The 23,400-nt window shown below is 40.8% G+C and overlaps 1 protein-coding gene across 3 annotated transcripts in view; it reads left to right on the top strand.

Moving 5' to 3' along the window:
• KIF13B (kinesin family member 13B) overlaps positions 1-23,400 on the top strand; it is a 198,826-nt gene that overhangs the window by 168,805 nt on the left and 6,621 nt on the right. For all 3 annotated transcript variants that reach the window (XM_042934972.1, XM_042934973.1, XM_042934971.1), the window contains 2 exons: positions 2,018-2,151; positions 22,156-22,218. In XM_042934972.1, the coding sequence (XP_042790906.1) occupies positions 2,018-2,151; positions 22,156-22,218 (197 nt within the window). The remainder of the gene's footprint in view (positions 1-2,017; positions 2,152-22,155; positions 22,219-23,400) is intronic.

The raw sequence follows: 23,400 nt of genomic DNA, 5'->3' as shown, positions 1-23,400 counted from the left end.
CTTTGTCTTCCTCTCACTCTGCTCCTCCCCTGCTCATGCTCTGTCTCTCTCTCAAAAATAAATAAACATTAAAAAAAAATTTTTAAGTTTTTATTTTGTCTTCACTTTGAAGAATCCTTTTACTATGGAAAATATCAAACATACAAGAGTAGAAAGAATAACACCATATGCTCTCAGGTAGCCCTCCCAACTTCAGAATGATCAGTTCATCACTAGTCTGATGTACCCCTACTCCTGCTACATCTCCCAGCCCTCTCCTGGATAATTTGAAGCAAATCCCGGATACCATTTCATCTGTAAATATCTGTACATGTGTCTCTAGAGCAGTAACATTTCTCTAGAGCTGATAACATTTCACTCCTAAGAAAAATTAAAAATAAGTCCTTTATATCATCAAATATCTAGTCAGTATTTAGATTTCTCCAATTGGCTCAAAAATACCTTTTAGTTATTTTGAATGAAAATCTAAGTAAGGTTCATTTATTGTGATGAGTTGATATGTGTCTTGAGTTAAAGTTTAATCTATATGTTCTTTGTCTTTTTCCCCCATCCATTGTATTTGCCGAAGAGACCATGTCTTTTGCACAGTAGACTATGTTACCATCCCCCTGAGGTTGTTTAAACAGGGTTCTCTATCAACCGTATTTCCTGTGAATTGGTAGTTAGCTCTACAGGCTTGAACAGATTCAGGCCATTTTGAGGGAGGGGTGGAAGGTAGGATAAATGGAAGGGTAGTTTTGTGTACTTACCTCAAGAGACACCTTGTGTCTGATTGTCTCACTTTGTGATATATGCAGCCTTTGAAAGATTTTTGGCCAGATCTTCATTTAATTAAGGGTCTTCCTCAGTGTAGAATGTTAATTTAACTGTAGGGAGAAGTCTAGATTGTCCCTGTTGTTTGGTCTCAGCGTTTAGATGATTATGTCCTTCTGGCTCTTTATTCATCTCAAACTTATTTTCTATTGGTTTCCTTTGTTTTGTTCTACTCTTTCCTAATTTTGCCTTCTTGTAAATTATTTGACTTTTTTGAAATCCGCTTTAACACATCTCTTGGAATTTATAGCTATCTCTTTGCTTTATTGTTTTAGTGATTGCTCTCATGATTATAAAATATCCTTACCTTTCACAGTCTACTTAGAGTTATTATACTACTTTATGTAAAATTTACAAACCTTGGAACTGTATGGGTCCATGTCACAACTGTATTGCCAATGAACTTAAAGTCATTTCAGGGGCCAGTGTAGAGTAGAGGTATGCTGGTGGCTGTGTGCTTCCATTGGGGCAGCATCACACACAGTTCCTCAGGTTGACTTGCTTGTTGTTTTTAAAGTATTATGTGGATACAGTGTTTTACAGTTTGTGACTTAGGTTACATTTTCCTAAAACTTCAGTTTTATTCACTAAGGGGAGAGAAATCTTTTTATATCATAGATATTGTCTGCATGTCTGATCCCAGCCTTTGGTAATTTAGAGCAAGTAAGAACGTGGTTGGTCAGGGCATTGATCCCTCTCCTGTAAAAACAAACACCACCTTCTTCCTAAAAGCTCCATTTCATCATCTTCATTCAGTAAGTAGGTATGAAAAGCTAAAGCTGGAGAAGACATAGTCCCTGACTTCAAAGAGTTTAAAGTCTAGATAGAGAGCTGTACATGTGTGTCACCAGCTGTGTGATGTAAAAATGAAAACCCCCATCTTATTCTAGGACAGAAGGTAGTACTTGAACCAATTTGTGACAGGACTGGGGTTGGATTACCCTTCGGATACTAACAGGAACACTGGATATTAGAACGTTTTTGGACTACCCTAATTGCTGTTAATTTTAATTGGAAAAGGAAATAACATTTTGTTTGAGGAGAGCCATAATAATACTATGTTTTTCTAATATTTTTAAAGGATACTTTTGAATAATTTATATTGTTATATTTGCTACAAATGAAATTTGGCAAACTTGCAAGAAAGAAAACGTCTATGTAGTTGTTTACATTTTATCTCTTTTCCTTTCAATACTGTTGACAGGATTTAGTAGCCTAGCAGCCTCCTACTTGAATCCAGTAAAATCCTTTGTGCCGCAGATGCCAAAGCTCTTGAAGTCGCTCTTCCCTGTCCGTGATGAGAAAAGGGGCAAGCAGCCGTCTCCCCTTGTACATCAGGTAAAAGCATCAGGAAAGCAACGGTGAACATTTCCTAATTCCTGGTGGAATGATGCTCTGTGTCGTCGCATTGATGCTGAAGGGGAGGGATAGCAGTGGTGGTGGGGCCTTAGAACCAGCCTTTTTAGGCCTAGTAAAAGCTTGTGATAATTTCTCCTTCACTCTTCAGAGGTAACAGAGCTGTTGAAACTTACTGACAGTCTCAATCCTTTCTGCTTTTAAAAAGTGCCGAGTACACTGCTAATGTGATTTATGGTAATATTACTTAGAGCAACAATAGTAAAATTTATGAAGTGCACTTAGTGTTGTTTGTGAATTGCCAAACAAAATGTAATTCTATTTTTAATTCTTGATTTCATTTCTTATTTCAAACAATTTTATGTCATCACTGTCCTTCCCTCTCCACCTCTCTTTCCTCTGCTGTGGTCTACCTGTTCCTTCATTTAAAATGTTACAAGTGATCACTTGTCTTATTTCCCCTTTTTCTTAAAACTCTCCACCCAGCCTTCAAATAAGTTTTAAAGAAAATCTTAGAGGGTTTTCAACATAATCAGGAATCTGCTCTTATGCGATGGTGAATGGGAAGCCTGTTGGAAACGTAATTTCCAGCCTTATGTAGGTGTGAATTCAGCAGAAAATGATAAATGAGGATTTATTTATACTCCTTCAAAAACACATACAGTGCAAGTTCAGTTGTTGAAATAGGTCTTTTGACATCAGCTTATCCACATTCACTTAAAACATTCAAGTTGCAGAAATGCAGGTGAGTCCTTGTTTGAGACCTTTAACTATTTAAAAGAATTTTCTGAGTTTATGAATGCATATTCGGGGGGGTAGTATTAGTTTTGTAAGGCTGCAATATAGACATATAATTTTTTCAACTTAGCATTATATAAACATTACTTAAGCAGACATTTACACATATTGGATGGAAAAAAATCACGATTTTGGATGCTTAAACTAAATTTAAGCACATAAGGAGTGCTTGACAGTTATTGAAGGAATCTATGACCATGAGAGCTAAAAGAAATAGCAAGTCTAATCCTTGGTTGGAGTTTAGGCAAAAATGATTTTTCCAAGGATTTGTATATATTATTCTGTTACTGCATCATTGGTTTGTAGTGTATGATGCATGGACTCTCTGTGTCAGAATTTCCATGGTAGATTTTTAAGAATGTAACTTTAAAAAAAGCAATAACAGCCTGACCTCATAATCCATACCCCATCTGGGAGTGCCTTTATAATCTGTATTTATAAGCACCCAGGTGATTTTATCAAAATATAAAGTTTGATAACCACCATTTTCCAATTGCTATTTGGTGAAGACAGTTATAGAAGTTAAAGGAAATTGACACGGCATTAGAAGTTATTGAATCATACTCTGTAGTCATAGTTAGTTTTTCAGTGCTACTTTGAGTTTTTGATGTTGCAAGTCAAATCACCTGCTACAATAAATCATTTTTACTGTTTTGCCAGTAAATGATTGGTTCTTCTGGATATGAGAGGAACAATAATATGTTAGAAAGAAATGTAGTGATTGGCAAATAACTGCATTTTGTAATGTCCAGTTTAAGAAGGTAATCTTGAGATATTTCAAAGATACCTTACGCAATATTTGTCCATTTGGTTTACTTTTTTTGAGCATATATGAGCAATGGCATTGGAGAGAGTAGCCCAGATATTTCACATTTCATAAATAAATGATAATGTAAATACAAAACTTGCCTGAATGAAGATGCCTAGTGGTGGAGTTAAACAGTCCAGTTGGGGTTTGGTTTGTGAAAGCTCGACCCCACTGCAGGACCTTTCCTGAAGGTCACCAGGGAGCTGAATCTTGCCTGCACCATTCCAGTCCTCATCTGACTTGACATCATACCTGAAACACTTGCATCTCTAGGCTTCAGTGCTGTGACATTTCCTGGCATCCCTTCCTCTGACTGCTCAGTCTTTCTCAGTTGACTTTTCTGGGACCATCTATTCCATCAAGCTGCAAATATTCAGGTGCCCCAGAGCTCCATTCTGGGCCTTCTTTCCATGGGTCACCCCATTTACTTCCATGGCTCTGTTTATGCATTTTCAACGCTCAAATTTCTATCGCCAGCCCAAACTTTGCCCCTGATCTTGGGCTTCATGGAGCCAACTACCCATTAAGCTTTTTCACTCATAAATCAATTAGGCATTCACATTTTATAAGTCCAAAACATTACCGTTGGTTTCAGCTCACAAGTCTATTTACTCCCAACACACAAACTACTTAAAACTACAAATCCATCTCAGTATGTAGCACAAATGTCCACCTAGTTGCTCATATCTCAGAGTGCATCAGTAAAATTTTATAGGTACTGCTTCCAATCCAGTGACTTCTGACCATCTCCATCTTCATCAGTCATTCATGCCACCATCATCTCTTGCCTAGATTATTCCAGCAGCCTACATACAGGTCTGTCTGACACTTTTTGCCTCATAAAGTCTATTATTCATGAAGTAGCCAAAGTGACCTTCCAAAATCTTACTTAAATTCATGGCTTGAAGTCTTCCACTGCTTCTCACTAAAACTGAATAAAATCAAAATTCCTTACTGTGCCTTACAGCATCCTATATGATCTGTTCCCCTGACTTCTAATCTTTATGCCCTTTATTTCTTCTTTGTTCACCATACTAAGTCATGTTGGCCTTTTCCCCTTCTTCCTTCCTTCCTAACTTCCTTCCTTCCTTCCTCCCTCCCTCCCTCCCTCCCTCCCTTCCCTCCCTCCCTCCTACCTTCCCTCCCTCCCTCCTACCTTCCCTCCCTCCCTCCTACCTTCCCTCCCTCCCTCCTACCTTCCCTCCCTCCCTTGCTTCCTAATCTCATGAACACATGAAGTTCATTTTGGTCTCAAGAATTTTTTGCATTTGCCTTTCCTTATACTTGGAATACTCTTTCCCAAAGTTTTTGCATGGCTACTAGGTCTCTAATAGAGTGGTCTACTATTTAGAGTGGTCAAGATAGACCAGTCTAAGGAAGTACACTTGCATTTAGAGAGGCCTTGACCAGCTAAACTAAAACAATAGCTTTCACCACATTAGTATACTATTACCATATTTAATCTTCATTGGATGTTATTGTTATGTTTATATGTTTATTAGCTCTTCTCTAGAATTGGTTGACCATTGACATATGCAGATTATAATATTAGATAGTTTGTATGTGTCAAGTGTCATCCAGTGGTATAAAGTACTATGTTTGCAGCTTAGAGGTGAGGGAATCACATCTGAGTGGGGATTTGCGATATCAAGACATAATTATGAACTTTCTTGCCTAGATTGATACAAGTTCCACTGAAGAACTATTCCTAAAGGAGGGGAAAACTTAAGCGTATCATCAGGACTTAGTTGATCAAAGATGCTTGTGCTCACATCATTTTTATTGACTGTCTGGGATAAAGCTCTCAGAGAAGTAAAGCATAATTTTAAATGACATTGCCAATATGGAGTTTTCTTTTGTTTAAATATGTTTTAAATTGTTGCCACCTGAATGGTGTTTCATCCTTGGAAATGGAGCACTGTAATGCAAATGGAATTTCAAAGTAACAGCAGTAAGAAGAATGTTGTATTGGTTAGACTTCTTTAGTGCTCCTCAATTTTTTTTAAATAGTAGTCTTTACTATAATGGCATCCCATTCACTTGGAAATGAGCTTTGATACCTAAAGTTGAGGGTCTTACTGTTGTTGATGATCTGTCCTGCCTCTCCTTGTGGGAACTCTTAGTCCTCCAGGAAAAAAATCCGCTTCCTTCCAACCAGCTTTTGCCTCAGAGTTTCCTCTGGTGTTACCTAGGAGTTAAAGGGAGGGGAGGAGAAGGTTCTCTCTAGACTTAATTAATAGCTATAGGTTAGTCCACTATATCTCATAATAAATGCTCCATCATTCTTCAGTTGCCTTGTCAGAGTCTTGCTTCAAGTGGGGAGCCTGGAAGTATTTTGAAACGCACACTTGAAAATAGTGGAATCATCATCTTCCTCTTCTAAATAATGTACTTCTACCAAAGCAACATATGACTGTACTTTTTTTTTTTTTTTTTTTTTTAAAGCCAGTATTAGCTTGTTGTGCCTCTGGTCAGTTAACATTCCCTTTTTTGTTTGTTTGTTTACACTCTTGTCAGTGCAGTTCTTTTTTATTACTGTGTTGTCTAGCTGATGTATAAAAATACTTAAGGAACTTTAGATTCATTTCTAAAATTTTTCATCTTAGTTTTGTTTTAATGCTCCTAGAATATTAAGGTACTTTTTTTTTTTTTAATTTTTTAATGTTTATTTTTGAGAGAGAGAGAGAGAGAGCATGAGTGGGGGTAAGGGGCAGAGAGAGAAGGAGACACAGAATCCGAAGCAGGCTCCAGGCTCTGAGCTGTCAGCACAGAGCTGGACGTGGGGCTCGAACTCACGAACTGCGAGATCATGACCTGGGCCGAAGTTGGACGCTCAACCCACTGAGCCACCCAGGTACCTATCAAGGTATTTCTTAAGTAGTTATTTAGAAAATACATTTGATCCAGCTATCTCTGCAAACTTTTTAAGGGCATAGTCTGTCTTCATTTGAGTCATAAGTAAAATAATTGAACGTTAGAGGGCCTAAGAGAGAGCCCTGTCATAGGCAACTAAAGATCACTCCTCAAGTCACAGGGTGACAGATCAGCATATTTCAGCTTTACGTGTTCAGCAACTACCATCTGCAGTCCACATTTCTTCCTCTTTCTACCAAAGAGATCATGGGAGACTTTGTTAGATACATTATGGAAATAAAGGGACACCATGTCCGTGGTCTTTCTCTGTATCACCAGTCTTGTAACAAGCCTAAAACACATTCATGCTGGCAAACATTCCTAAACTACTCTGTTCACTGCCTGGCTTTGCCATAGCTCTGTGTGAATTATCTAGTGGTAACATTTACCAGTAGTGCAAAGAAATACACAAATGCCATGAACCTTGCTCTCCTTTTGATTCTGTGTTTTATTTGCTGCTAGTGCTTTGTTAATACACTCATTTCAGTAGCCTGTATAAGTAGTCATTAAATAATCAATACCTAAGACTAAAAAACTTAGTGTGTTATAGAATAACATCAAAGATAGAACCCAGAAAAATAGAAATCAGTGCATATCCTAAAAGGAATCTGGATCAATTCTACAGTATGGGAAAGGATAAATTATTAATACTACATAAGATGTAGAGATAATATATAGTAACCTTGCTGAAGCTATATAATGTGCAACAGCACAAAAAACCCCCAAAACCCCAATGGTTTGAGTATCAACAATATGTGGTAACCAGATAGACCACATATGATAGGATATTATTTTATTTCTATTCCCCCCAACTTTCTCTTTTTATCATTTTTAAAGCTGTTTCCCACTGAACTATGATGAAAGATACTAAAACTTCTTCCTTTTTTATATTTCTGTCCCAGTTTAGTTTGAAGACTTAAAGTTCTTCTCTGAAATAGTCACAATAATGAAGAAACTCACATGGACTCACCTGAACACCACCCTTGGCATTATTAGACCACGCTTAGATTACTGCAGTTGGTCCTGGATGTGTCACTATGGGAAATCCATTGACCAATTGGAATTATTTCAGGGGATAACGTCAGAAATGATTTATGAGGAAGGATTAAAGGAGTTATTTATAGCTTGACCAAACAATGACTAAGAGAGCTGACTGTATAAGCAGTCAAGGGACGGCAGCACCGAGGCGGTGAGAGCTGTGTAGGATGGCTCTGCTACAGCAGGGGGTGGAAGGCGCAGAATGACAGAGGTGAAATTAACAGAGAGACTGGTAACAGCTGTGAATAAGTGGAATGATTTAGAGATAGCAGGGTGCTCTCTTCAAAAAAGCACCATGGAATTGCTGTCACTTCTGTTTTTTAAAAAATAAGATTTTGAAAATATAAAAATAGTCCAGGTAATAACTGAGGAATGGGATAGGTCTTGTTTCTACCCGTCATTCCTATAATTTCACTGTTAGGTGGAAGAGAGACAGAAGTTGTGTAATGAAGGCAGGATTATTCTCAGAAAAGTACTTTTAATCAGAGTGTCCTTGACATTTTCAAACAAGAGTGTTCAGTACTCTCCCTCATGGAAAGATACAAACATATAACTATGGTGAAACTCTAACGAAAAGATTAATGTTTATTAACTTGTTCTTTGGAGTCAGCAGGTTTTCACATCAAGATGCTATTATTTTTTGGCATTATATTTCAGTATTTGAAAAGATTCATGGATCTTTTCTTGTACGGTAGAAGTTAATAGTTTACTCTGAAGATTTAAAAACAAAGATTCTTACATTGTACAAAATGTTTTGGTTTGAACATGTTCATAAAGACTTATGTTTCTCATTTTTATGGAGATTTGTTTTTGTTTGTAATCAATTTCTGAGTTCCAGAAATGCAAAGATATTGCACTGAAAGAGGTGGCAGCTGACAAAATTGCTGTCTTTGACCTTCTGATGCAAGTTTAGTAACTAATCTGGAAAATAATGAACTGCAATTAATGAAATCTGTACTCATATTCAAGTGTGTGTCTCAGACAGCACATAAAATAATTGAAAGAACTTCCTGCTCTCTAATTAGTTAGATTGAATTAATTTGGCATAATAGCTTTTTTCATGTATCAAGAAGTTTGTGTTCAGATGAAGCTATTTATGTGCTTCAAACTTTGGGACTCTAAATGATGCCTCTGGTTCATCTGGAGAATTAAAGAGTTAATATTCAGGTTTAATTTTCACCATCAAAAGCACAGTGCCATTTTCAGCCTATCTATGTTTTACAGTCTGTCCCTTTTCTGTGTCCTGCACTTTGCTTGGGGCTATCTTGTCAACCACAGGGATATTTTTCTCTCTTTCAACACTGTTTCCAGCATGGAGGATGGACAAAGCCTTGAGGTGAGAGAGCAGCACTGCACATCTCCAGTACTAATTGAAAAGATGCTTGTGTAGTTAGTTATTCCATCCTTTGTGTCAGCAATCCTTCTGCACATAAAATGGGGGGGAAAGGGGCACCTGGGTGGTGCAGTCAGTTAAGTGTCTGACTCTTGATCTCGGCTCAGGTCAGGTTTGTGAGTTTGAGCTCCCAGTTGAGCTCTGTGCTGACAGTGCGGAGCCTGCTTGGTATTCTCTCTCTTCTCTCTGCCCCTCCCCGGCTTGTGCTCTTTCTCTTTCTCTCAAAATAAATAAGCAAACCTGAAAAGATAAATAAATAAAATGGGAAAAAACAAACCAACTACTAGTTCTTCCCTTGTGCACACAGATGCTGTTTTTAGGGTTACTCATACGTGGACTCCTTGATGAAACAAACCTTATCAATGCTGCCCCATGTGTCATCACCATAACTAACTAAAATAAGAAAAAGGCTTTATATCTTGTTTTCCAGCCTTCAGTGTTCATTAATTGTTCAGATTCTTTAAAAAATAACATAGGGGTGCCTGGGTAGCTCAGTAGGTTAAGCATCTGACTCTTCATTTTGGCTCAGGTCGTGATCTCATGGTTCATGAGATCGTGCCCAAAGCCCAGCTCTGCATGGAACCTGTTTGGGATTCTCTGTCTTTCCCTTTCTTTCTGCTACTGCCCTGTTTGCATGCACGCTCTCTTTCTCTTTCAAAATAAATAAATAAACTTAAAAGAAAATAATGTATATTTGCATTTCCTGCCTGTAATTTAGTAAGTGCCACATGTAATAAATACATTTGAATATGTTATCATACATTCAGTTGTTCTTGAGTTCATAAAGGCAAGTCTGCCTTTGGAGTACAGACTTTTTTTTTAAGTTTATTTATTTTGAGACAGAGTGCGAGTTGGGGAGGGGCATAGAGAGAGAGGGAGAGAGAATCCCAAGCAGGCTCCACATTGACAGTGTGGAGTCTGATGTGGGGTTTGAACTCACGAACTGTGAGATCATGACCTGAGCTGAAGTTGGGTGCTTAACTGACTGAGCCACCCAGCGCCCTCCCCGCTTTTTTTTTAATTTAAGGCAAATGATTTCCATTCAGTTGCTTTAGGGATGAATTCTTAGTCACTTTTAGTACTGTCAGTTTTCCAAAATTTTCATAATGTTTTGCTGCCTGTCTTTGCCCCAGAAATATATGGACACTGTATTGAAAGATACTGAGTTGACAGTGTTGTCTTCACAGTCAGGTATAATAGCTGATTTGAAAAATAGTGAAAATATGAGTTTCTGAGTCATTACTGAAGTTGATTGAAGAGACCTCAGTCTGCCAGTCATTTTTCAGAAATTGTCATTGTATACTTTTGTATGATTCTCTAGATCAGGGATTGGGAAACTTTTTTTAAGGGCCAGAAAGTATTATTTTAGGTTTTGTAGGCCTGTCAAAACTAGCCATAGATAATACTTCTAATAAATGAGTCTACTCTAATAAATGAGTGTTCTGAGAAAATTTTATTTATAACCCCCAAATTTGAATTTCATATAATTTTTTCATGTTACAAAGTATTCTTTTATTTCAATAATTTGAAAGTGTAAAAATCATTCTTAGCTTACAGGTTATACCAAACAGGTGATAGTCTACATTTAGACCCAGTTTTTAAAATTTTAAGATTAACAAATATTCTCTTTTAAGTAAACACCTTTTGTCCTTCATAGACACTTGAAAAACCAACAACCATTATTTTTAATGAAGTGAATATTACATCCTTTAAAAAAATGTAAGTTTTTTTCACATGAATATTTAAGTAAGCATTAATAGCTATCATGTGGAAGTTTAAAAAGTAAAAATAAGAAACTATCTTTTATCACAACTCCAGAAATACTAGCATTTAAAATTTCCTATACATAGTACCTCAAATAAGTTGAACTAACACATATATAAATAATATAGTAAAATGAAAAGTCTGTTTTGATGGTCTCACTCACTTTTACCCTCTGATAAAATAGTTCACTTGTTGATGGAAGAAATGGGCCTTTTAGTTGTTTTATATAATTAAAGTTAAATGGGAGTATAAGTTAGTCCCCGCGTGCCTGTTTCTGAGGAGCAAGGGACTCTGTGTGTGGTTTTGCCCCCCCTATATCCCCAGCTTCTGGCACAGTCATTGGAATATAGCAGACACCTGACATGTGTTTGTGAATGAGTAAATTGATGATATCTAAGGTTCTTTATTTGAAAGAAAATGGAATTAAAGTCCACGGGGGAGGGGAAGAAGAAAAAAAAAAAAAAAGAGGTTAGAGAGGGAGAGAGCCAAAGCATAAGAGACTCTTAAAAACTGAGAACAGGGGCGCCTGGGTGGCTCAGTCGGTTGAGCGTCCGACTTCGGCTCAGGTCACGATCTCACAGTCTGTGAGTTCGAGCCCCGCGTCGGGCTCTGTGCTGACAGCTCAGAGCCTGGAGCCTGCTTCAGATTCTGTGTCTCCCTCTCTCTCTGACCCTCCCCCGTTCATGCTCTCTCTCTGTCTCAAAAATAAATAAACATTAAAAAAAAAAAACCAAAAACAGAACAAACAGGGTTGATGGGGGGTGGGAGGGAGGGGAGGGTGGGTGATAGGTACTGAGGTGGGCACCTTTTGGGATGAGCACTGGGTGTTGTCTGGAAACCAGTTTGACAATAAATTTCATATTAAAAAAAATATTGTATCCTGAATGGCTTTGGGACTGATAAACGAAGTAGAATCTTTGGATTTATATTTTACATCAGATATAATTGTTGATTATTTAAAACTGGGCTTGTAGCAACCTAAGCTAGAAGTATCTTTGAAGACACCACAAAATTCCAGTGATTAGGAAAACCATGGTATTTCCCAAATGTGCTGAGTGTTTACTGCGTGCTAGAGATTTTATATGCATTAGCTCAATAGTGGTGCTAAGTTAGATCAGCGCTGTCCAATAGAAGAATGTGAGCCCCACGTGACATTTTAAATTTTCTGGCAGGCACATTTAAAAAAGTAAAAAGAAACAGGTCAAATTAATTCTAGTAATATAATTTACTTAACCTAGTATAGTCATAATACTGTCACTTTAACCTGTAATCAGTATAAAAAATTTACTGAGATATTTCCTTCTTTTTTTCTGTAAAGTTCTTGAAATCAAGTGTGTATTTTACATTTCTAGCACATCTCAATGTGGATACTAAATTTTTGTCGGAAATACTTGATCTGCATTTAGAGTTCATGAAGTAGACAAAATAGATCCCCGTGCCCAATCTGTTCTAAACGTATTCAAAGGCACTTTAATTTTTAAATTTATATATTAATAATTAAAATTAAGTAAAATTAAAAATTCACTTCCTCAGTCACATTAGCTTCATTTCAAGTGCTCAGTAGCTACATGGGCTGGTGGCCACCATGTTGGAGAGCACAGGGTTAGAGGGTGATATTAGATACTGAGATATTGAGGAAAATGAGACTTTGGTAGGTTAAACACCTCATCTAAGGTTACAGAGCCTAGTGAGTGGCATACTGAGATTTATATTCAAGGAACAAAATTGCATGCACAATTGTGACCTTAAGAGATTTCACTGGATCTGACTAAAATATTACAAGCGATTATATTTATAGAATGAATGAATCTAAAGTATTTGAAGGAGTGGGGAGCACCTGGGTGACTCAGCCGGTTAAGCGTCCGACTTCAGCTCAGGTTATGATCTCATGGCTCACGAGTTTGAGCCCTGCATTGGGCTTTGTGCTGACAGTTCAGAGCCTGGAGCCTGCTTCAGATTCTGTGTCGCCCTCTCTCAGCCCCTGCCCTGGTAATGCTCTGTCTGTCTGTCTCTCTCTCTCTCAAAACTAAGCATTAAAAAAGCAAAATAAGTAAAATATTTGAATTAGGGACTGGTCAAACCATGGAAATACACTGAGTAGGACCTATTTGTATTTTCTTGCCCATTCCTTTCTAAAAAAATTATCTGTGGGCAGTGGAGAATCATTAACTGCTTTCTGGCAGGAGAGTGACATGGTCAAATTTGTATTTCAGAAAGTTCTTCTGACTGCAATTTGGAGGGTAGATTAGAAGAGGATAAAACTGAAAGAATCTATTTGAGTGTATCTAAAAACCTCATGAGGCATTGTAATTTTGGGCAGAAAAATGAAGTCACCTTCCCATGCCTGCCACATTGATACTTGATGTCACTGATTGAAAGGGGCATGAGGCAGGTAGAATAAAAGTGTGTCTGGAAGGGGACCAGCTGGTGGCCACCTGTCTTCCACTCTGTGTGGCATTGCTCAGAGAATGCATGTGGACTGGATTACCACCTTGTGGATGTGCAACACCAGAGATGATCAGGCTTACACACAAACAAATGACCGATGGGTCAGGTAGAATGCTGAGTCACTCATTTAAAATAAGAAATCTAATTGCCAGATGGACAGAAGTGCTGGAGTCATCATAGCTAACATACTCTTAACCCTGATCACCCTGGAGAGGCAGCGTGTAAATCTTGAGCCAGCTCTGTGAGTGGGGAGCTGGCTATGTGAACCAGTTCCTGCAGGCAGCTGAAGTGTCAGTCTCTGGACTAGTGCAGGGTGCTTCCTACCAGCCTTCCTCCTGTGACTTTCCAGTTCCCCTTCTTCCACCCTAACCACTCTGCCTCTGATTAACATAACCTTTAAAAAGTATGTTTATATTGATTAGGTTATTTATTGCTGAGTCTTGATCTTTAGGTAATTGTACATGACTGTTTTTATCCATTGTTTATTACGCTTATCAGAACATATTCAAAGATTAGGAAATATTTTATTTATATGCACTCGCCCTGCTTGGTTGGTCTCGTTTATTATATTTTTCTCACTTTAGCAGCATGAAAATCAAAGGTTGTCTATTGATTATTTGTAGCAAAGGTAAATCCTACATCTCTTGTTATGTATTCTTATGCTTGGATTTAAATGATTGGTTAGAGTTTTAAAAAGGAGCGGGGGGGGGGGGGGGGGGGGGGGCGGGGGAGGGGCTCCTGGCTGGCTCAGTCACCAGAGCATGTGACTCTTGATCTTGGGGTTGTGAGTGTGAGCCACATGGTGGGTGTAGAGATTACTTTAAGAAATAAAATCTTGAGGCACCTGGGTGGCTCAGTCGGTTAAGCATCCAACTCTTGATTTCAGCTCAGGCCATGACCTCATGGTTCATGAGATAAATCCTCGTGCTGGGTGAGGACCTGCTTGAGATTCTCTCTCTGTCCCTCTCCTCTTCTCAAAACAATAAATAAAAATAAAATCTTAAAAGACATGGAAGATCATATTTGCGTAGGATCCATTGGAAAATGACATTTAAGAATTTACCGCGTTCAGGGTGAAGGGGTGATTATTAGGAAAGGTTCATTTTCAAACAAGAAAAAAATTGCATCAGAGAATTCAGTGTTTTGGAACAAATTGTGTATTTTTTGCTTTAAAATATTTCTTCTGGGGCACCTGGGTGGCTCAGTTGGTTAAGCATCTGACTTCAGCCTAGGTCATGATCTCACAATTTGTGAGTTTGAGCCCTGCATTGGGCTCTGTGCTGACAGCTTAGAGCCTGGAGCCTGCTTCGGATTCTGTGTCTCCCTCTCTCTCTGCCCCTCCTCACTCATGCTCTCTCTCTCTCTCTCTCTTAAAAATAAACAAACATTAAAAAAATTTTTTTAAATATTTTTTCTCCCCCCTACCTACCCTTGTGCCCAAATTTCAGCATGTCTAATCTTTTCCAGATTGTCTGTAACTGTATAGTTTGGCCTTCTTCATGTCACTTAGGTAATTAATTTGTTCATTTATGTATGTATTCATTCAGCAAACATGGAGTTATTCTCCTCTGTATGGGAATACAGAGATGATTGAGCCATAATGCCTACCCTTCAGAAAGCCAAATAGGATGATGTTGTAGATGCTGTAGTCTGTGTATGTCTGAGGCTGACTGACATGGTGAAGGTGTGCTCTAGCTGAGACAAACGTGACTGGCTGCGCACCAGGAAGAAATCTTTGCCTAGGGAGAAAGAAGAGTGCAGGGAAGGCTCTGACAGAGCAGTGGAGTCAGTACAGAGTGGAGTTAGCCTAACAAGTGAGGAGAAGGTGCAGCCTCACGGAGAAGTGAGGGTCTGTACGTGTTGCCAAGATGTTAAACCTTTATATTCTTTTAGGCAAGGGGGTCTCCCAGTAAGTCTTATGCCTAGTTGAAATTCTGAGTTGATCTTCCCTATTTTCTTCATTCACGTGGCATGTGAAAACCAGAGTTAAAAAATGATGGGCTATGATATGGCAAGTGACCCTCATCTTTTCCGTGAAATACTTCTAAGCGGTTCTCTTGCTTGTAACCTACTCATCTGTTAAGTTTCAGTGATGCTCAGCAGACAGCACGATTGCAGGTTGAGCTGGTGCTTGAGAAGTCAGTCCTTTTCCATCTCTGTCACTGACTCATGGGGTAGCCTGGATGCATTTAACCATTAGGTGAATGTCTCTGAGCCTTGGTTTCTGTAGTGTGAGATGTAGATAATTACACTTCTATTCACTTGCCTCATGGGACTTCTCCTTAATATTTATAGCTGCAAAATACTTTGCAGTCATTTTTATTAATAGTTGCCAGATGTGTCGTAAGGATTAATGAACTTATGATCTGAAATGTTTTGAGCTCCTGAAATAGGAGGCAACTGCCTGCACAAGGGATATGTAAAAGAGCATTAAAATGCAAACAATACACATTTGAAAATTTGAGCTCTTATGTGTGAAGGACAAATGGCACACTTAAGATTTCAGTACACTTTGTAGGTATTTTTGGTATCCTTAATGAAGTTCTTGTATTCATCACAGGCCATCACCAAATACAGAAAGCTGGGTGTCCCCTGCCCCCCACACATAGGCACATGCACAGGTGTGCACACGTGTACACAAACAGACACTGATTCTGCTAATACCACTGTTTACCCTCCTCCCTGATATCCATCCTTTCTGGGCATCATCCTTTGACTCTGTTTCCCCAGCCTCCCCCGACGGTTGTTTCCACGTGTTCAGTAGTCTCCCTCATATCTCCAAATTTCCATTTCCTTTTTCTCTTACCATCCAAGTTATTGACTTATTGACTCTCCACCAAACCACTGAAGCAACTTCTTGATTGATCTCTTCAAGCTTCGTATCTCCCCTGGTTCAGGATTAATCTTGTCTACATGTAGCTCTTATCACTGCTCATTTGGTACCTTTAATAGCTCATTCCTGTGGGTGAAAATCAGCCGTGAGCTCACAAGGCCTCCTGAACACCACCCTAACCTGCTTCCCTCTGCCCGATGTGGGTCACTCTAGATCATTCTCTCTTCCCCAAGACCTCCTGGAAGATTGAGTAGCTTTTCTCGGGGCAGAGGTGGCAGTAGAGAGAACAGATCAGACTCAGAGAGCAGCTCCTTTGCCATGTCATTCTTCATGTTGAAAGTGTCCTCCTGCCCCAGGAAAGCCACTCAGTCTTCAAGGCCTGTCTCAAAGTAAAATCGCCCTCATGAGGGTATTCTAGACCTGTTTCATTTATCATTCCTTCTACTCTGAATTTTCTCTGCGTTTGAAACTTTGATTCTAATATCTATCATTTTCCTTGATGTTTCAGTTATTTGCATACATGTCCTTGCCAGTCTGTTGAGAGCAAAGCCTGTGACTTTGTGACCTTTGTGTTCCTCACAGCGCTTGTCGCAGCAACCTGCACACCCAGACCTGAGTGTTTGTTGAACTGAATTTGGACATTGAATCAGAGTCCCAGTTATCTCCTTCATGTAGGACAGCTTTATGGAAACATTTGAAATACATAAAAGTAGAGAGGATACTACAGTGAGTCCCTGTGTGCTCGTCACCTTGTCTCAGTAACAATTATGGGTGCCTGGGTGGCTCAGTCGGTTAAGTGTCTGACTCTTGGTTTTGGCTCAGGTCATGATCTCACGATTTATGGATTTGAGCCCCACATCAGGTTTCACTCGGACAGTGTGGAGCCTGCTTGGGATTCTCTCTCTCTCTCTCTCTCTCTCTCTCTCTCTCTCTCTCTCTCTGCCCCTCCTTCCTCCCTCTCCCTCCCTCCCTCCCTTCTGTCTCTGCCCCTCCCCCACTCTCAAATAAACTTTTTTTTTTATGCAAGCCACTTAATTTCTTATTTTTAACCTCAAGCTAATTAAAAATAATAGACGGGCACCTGGATGGCTCAGTTGGTTAAGCAACCGACTCTTGATCTCAGCTCAGGTCTTTTTTTTTTTTTAATATAGTTTATTGTCAAATTGGTTTCCATACAACACCCAGTGCTCATCCCAACAGGTGCCCTCCTCAGTGCTCAGTGCCCATCACCCACTTTCCCTTCTCCCCTACCCCCCATCAACCCTCAGTTTGTTCTCTGTATTTAAGAGTCTCTTATGGTTTGCCTCCCTCCCTCTCTGTAACTTTTTTTTCCCCTTCTCCTCCCCCATGGTCTTAAGTTTCTCAAGATCCACATATGAGTGAAAACATAGGGTATCTTTCTTTGACTGACTTATTTCACTTAGCATAATACCCTCCAGTTCTATCCATGTTACTGCAAATGGCCAGATTTCATTCTTTCTCATTGCCAAGTAGTATTCCATTGTATATATAAACCACATCTTCTTTATCCATTCGTCAGTTGATGGACATTTAGGCTCTTTCCATAATTTGGCTATTGTTGAAAGTGCTGCTATAAACATTGGGGTACAAGTGCCCCTATGCATCAGCACTCCTGTAGCCCTTGGGTAAATCCCTAGCAGTGCTATTGCTGGGTCATAGGGTAGGTCTATTTTTAATTTTTTGAGGAATCTCCATGCTGTTTTCCAGAGTGACTGCACCAGTTTGCATTCCCATCAACAGTGCAGGAGGGTTCCCGTTTCTCCACATCCTCTCCAGCATCTATAGTTTCCTGATTTGTTCATTTTAGCCACTCTGACTGGTGTGAGGTGGTATCTCAGTATGGTTTTGATTTGTATTTCCCTGGTGAGGAGTGACATTGAGCAACTTTTCACGTGTCTGTTGACCATCTGGATGTCTTCTTTGGAAAAGTGTCTATTCATGTCGTCTGCCCATTTCTTCACTGGATTATTTGTTTTTCGGGTGTGGAGTTTGGTGAGTTCTTTATAGATTTTGGATACTAGCTCTTTATCCGATATGTCATTTGCAAATCTTTTTTCCCATTCTGTCGGTTGCCTTTTAGTTTTGTTGGTTGTTTCCTTTGCAGTACAGAAGCTTTTTATCTTGATGAGGTCCCAATAGTTCATTTTTGCTTTTAATTCCCTTGCCTTTGGAGATGTGTTGAGTAAGAAATTGCTGTGGCTGAGGTCAAAGAGGTTTTTTCCTGCTTTCTCCTCTAGGGTTTTGATGGTTTCCTGTCTCACATTCAGGTCCTTCATCCATTTTGAGTTTATTTTTGTGTATGGTGTAAGAAAGTGGTCTAGTTTCATTCTTCTGCATGTTGCTGTCCAGTTCTCCCAGTACCATTTGTTAAAGAGACTGTTTTCCATTGGATACTCTTTTCTGCTTTGTCAAAGATTAGTTGGCCATACATTTGTGGGTCCCATTCTGGGTTCTCTATTCTATTCCATTGGTCTATGTGTCTGTTTTTGTGCCAATACCTGAGTCTTTGTTGAACTGAATTTGGACATTGAATCAGAGTCCCAGTTATCTCCTTCATGTAGGACAGCTTTATGGAAACATTTGAAATACCTAAAAGTAGAGAGGATACCACAGTGAACCCCTGTGTGCTCATCATCTAGTTTCAGTAACAGTTATAGGTGCCTCAGTCGGTTAAGTGTCTGACTCTTGGTTTTGGCTCAGGTCATGATATCACGGTTCATGGGTTTGTGCCCCACATTGGGATTCACTCTGGCAGTGTGGAGCCTGCTTGGGATTCTCTCTCTCTCTCTCTCTCTCTCTCTCTCTCTGTCTCTCTCTGCCGCTCCTCCCACCCTCTCCCCTCTTCTGTCTCTGCCCCTCCCCTACTCTCTCTCTCAAAATAAATAAACTTTAAAACAAAAAGAAAAAAAATATCAAAAAAATGAATACATGGCCAAGCTTGTATGCCCATACCCTACCGTCATTTGCACGTACCTCTCAGAGTCCTCTGGTGGAGAAATATCTACCTGACGCTTACTCGGCCAGAGTCGGTTTTCTGGCAGCCACCACTGCCTGGCTTCCCACAGAGCGGGCATCATGAGTGGGTAGCATGTGAACCAGAGAAGTAGGTGTGTGCAAAGTACTTGACATTACACTCAGGACCCCGCTCAGACCTGATCCCATCTTATTTTTGACACTATTTTTTGTGTGTCCAGTGTCCTGCTCTGCATCCCTGTCATCTGACTGGTGGAGTCGGGGTGGGCCTGTTTATGAAGCAGATGTGTTTCTTGATGAAATGGCCAATGGGGGTGACTGACTATGACAGGAAGCTTGTGAGAGGAAGATGTGAGGTCTCAGCTTAGTGGCCTATAGCCATGACATTGGGCCCTGGGTACCAGGGGTAACTTTAGATACTATGGGAGAAAGTAAATATAAAAATACAGACAGTAGCCCCTATATTCAAAGACTGTAAAGCAGGGTGGAGGATACTTGCTTGGAAATAACTCGAGTATCACTGTCTACTGAGTTGACAGTAGAGTGGAGAAATGGAGATTCCTGTGAGAGAGAACTGGCTAGGTGCTGTGAGGGATGGGGGAGTGATGTGTTGTGTGAGTTGAGGGGAGAGGCTTTCCTGGTCCAGGAATCCAAGGAAAGGCTGGAAGGTCTTGTGGTTGAGGCCCTCATCACGTGCAGCTGCCTTTCCCCCACCAGGATATTCTCCTTCATTCTCTTCCACTCACATTGTCTTTCTTTCTTTCTTTCTTTTTTTTTTTTTTAAGTTTATTTATTTTTAGAGAGAGAGAGAACATGAGTGGAGAAGGGGCATAAAGAGAGGGAGAGAGAGAGTCCCAAGCAGGCTTCATGCTGTCAGCACAGACCCCAATGCAGGGCTTGATCCCATGAACCATGAAATCATGACCTCAGCCAAAATCAAGAGTTGGACATTGGATGCTCAACTGACTGAGCCACTGAGGTGCCCCTCACATTGTCTTAAACATACCTCTGATGCTAGCTCTCCCTGGCCATTAGCCCCTGGTGGCTCCCCAGTGTTGCAGGGTAAAGTGTACTTTCCTTTAGTTTATCCCTAGGTTCTTCCATGTGTTTAGACTTACCTCCCACCGTTTCTTAAGTGCCTGTCCTCTCTGCCTTTTCTGAGATCCCACCACCATCCCCCTTACCTTCAGCAGAATTAATCCCTTCTAGCTCTTTTCTCCCAAAGGCAGTCGCAAAGCATGGTTACAGCAGTACCCTTTGCTAAAACGTGGTACTCTTTGCTAAAATGCTGTTATTTGATGCTGTGAACTCAGGTTCACCTCCTAAGTGAGCCATCTTGTTCCAAGTGGGCCCCTCTCCCTTCAGGTAAGAGTTTGGGCTGCTTAGTAGGAAGCAGGTCTTTGGCCATCCAGTCTTAGTGCCTGTACACTGTCCAGAGCATCTTTAAAAAAAATTTTTTTTTAACATTTATTTATTTTTGAGAGAGAAGAAGTGGGAGAGGAGCAGAGAGAGAGGGAGACACAGAATCCAAAGCAGGCTCCAGGCTCTGAGCTGTCAGCACAGAGGCCAACGTGGGGCTTGAACCCACAAACCATGAGATCGTGACCTGAGCCGAAGTCAGACACTTAATCGATGAGCACCTAGCACCCCTGTCCAGAGAGCATCTTTATGGCAGAGAAGCCTCAGGCACCCAGATACATCTTGGGAACTGGGAGGACCTGGGGTCCGAAGGGGGTCAGAAGGAAATTGGGGAGATATGAAGTCTACATGTCTAGGCAGTTTAGGTCAGGTAGTAGATCCGTGGTTTGCTGCTTCTCCTTTTGGATCCAAGAAGAGAAAGGACACTCATACTGTACGGAAACAAACTGTGATGCCCAATTTTGGCTCCTCCTGGGGGCTTGTTTGTGGTGCCAGGATGGAGCCCTCTTGGGGCTGAGCATTCTGAGGCAAGGTCCAGACTCTTGCACTGGAACAGGGAGACCTGGGAAGGGGCCAGAGGTTGATTGTTGGAATAAAGGCAGAAGTGGTGGATTCTTGGTTTCTTTGAGAGAATCACGTCTGTAAACCCAGCAGCTACTAAAGGAATATCTGATTTCTTCCCTTCTGCAGTTACCAGCTCCTTCTTTTGACATACGTTTTCCTTATCCTGGTGCTAATTATTTTTTCACTGTTTTGGTTTTTGTTTTTAATGTTCCTTGAACCACATGTCCATAAGTAATGAGTCCTTCCTTGTGCTGTTGCTGACACCCATTAATTCAGGCTCTTACCCCTCATATCTGCTCTGTTGCTGGAGTCTCATCGTAATTTGTCTACCTTAGCCTTTAAATATTTCTCCAATCAGTTTGCCTTCTACCACCAGATCCATCTCCTCAAGCTTCTGCTTTCTCCACTCAGGCACCTGTGGTGGTTTTTGTCATTACCTGATGAGGGTAGCTGCAGACACCAAAGCGTCTATCCACATGTCTGTCCTGCTCTGTTTTATGCCCCAGACTTGTGTGCTAGCCCGACCAGCTTCCTTACTCCTCACTTCCTGTGACGATGCTTGGGCACCACTTCTCCCTGGCCATCAAGGCTTGCTTCGTGTCCCACCTCCTGCCTGAAGCCTTTCCTGTCCCAACCATTTCTCTCTAGAGTCCTGCAACACTAGTATGTGCAGAACAGCCCTTGACAAACAGGCTCCATATGTGAGTGGAGAGGGAGCCTGTGAGTGTGTAGGTGTGCCATCTATGGTGTGGTTTTTAGCATGTGTCCTGTGTTGCCAACTGGGGTATACGTGCTCGCTGTGCTCCGTATTTCCTACACTTCCCTGTGGAGTGTGGCGCCACTAGCCTTGGCATGCCTAACTGGCAGGGACTTGTTAGAATTCCTGAAGGTGTAAAAGTTCACGTTGAGTGCGTCCTCCTGATGGGCTGTCCCGTCTGTTCAATTAAAATCTTCTGTGGTGATCTCTCTGCTTCTCTTGGTCCCTTACGCCTGCCTGTTCACTTGTTTTCTCAGCCCGTGCCCCGAATCATGGTGCAGTCTGCCTTCCCGGACGTGGGGACGCCCAGAATGGTGGAGGTGAGTTAGTCGGGCGGAGGTGGCACCTTTGCTGGTGGCTGTCCCACATGTGGTGGGTGGCCCCAAGGCTCTAATTTTTGAGTCCACACCCATGGGTTTTTCATTTTAGTGTTCCCGTTTTGATAATTAGCTATAATATAGGTCACTGTCTTCTCCCTCTATATTTTCCTTGTTCTACTTTTCTATTTTCAACTTGTTAATCATATGATTGCTAAACTTTTAGGTGCTTGACTGCTAATGTAGTCTGCTGCTTTAATAGCCCACTGCTAGGCAAAGGCGATTTCTATAAACAGAACAATCTCCTTATCCTGAGTGTTTGCTTAATTCTCAGTTTTACATTTCATTCTGATTCATGATATCAGCGTGAAAAGACTAATGCTAAACTGGGGAGAAAATAGTCTCTTATGATCTCCCACAGATGAACAGCACTTCTCATCTTATGAATAGCAAATCTATTTTCTCCCACTGTGCGTTCATTCTCTTAGGAAGGGCTGTATCTTTATCGGAAAATTTTATTTATTAAAACAACGGCCAAAAAGGGCAAATGATTTGAAAGAGAACTCAGACCTCCACGGATTCACTCCTTTCTAAAAAGGCCCTTTTCAATCCAGAACATATTTGATGTTCATGTGCACCAACCACCCCCCCCACCCCACCCCACCCCCCCCCCCCCCCCCCCGCCAACCCTGTCCCCTGTGAGTTGTGTTTGTTATTTTGCTGAGGCAGGATTGGGATCCCAAGGCCAGTGGGACAGAGGGAGACCACGTCTTTCACGGGTGAGGGCACCAGACCTGTGACAGCCTCTGTGGCTCAGGGCAGCTCTGGAAGTGTCAGCGGTAAGGGAATAACCCACAGATGGGGGGAGACGGTTTCCACTCACATATCAACTCCAGTCAAGTGGGAGCGGCTTCCTGCAGTGCTGTAACGGAAGGAATCTGAGGCTGTGCTCAGGCTCAGCAGGAAAGAACCGAGCAATCAGCGCTTGCCTTCTGCCACCTTTGGTCCCTTTTGTCACTGTGGATCTGACCTCTGATCCCTGGTTGTCACTTACTGGAGACTTTAGATAAATCCTTTAACCTCTCTGGGCCATGTTGTAAAATGCATATGGTAGTACTTGCCGGCCTACATCGAAGGATTCATGTGGAGGCAAATGGGATAATGACCAGGGAAATCCAAGCCACT

This window comes from Panthera leo, chromosome B1, assembly GCF_018350215.1.
Source record: "Panthera leo isolate Ple1 chromosome B1, P.leo_Ple1_pat1.1, whole genome shotgun sequence".
Lineage (NCBI taxonomy): Eukaryota > Metazoa > Chordata > Mammalia > Carnivora > Felidae > Panthera > Panthera leo.
Note: the sequence above shows the minus strand (reverse complement) of the source record. Positions and strands in the feature narration are given on the sequence as shown.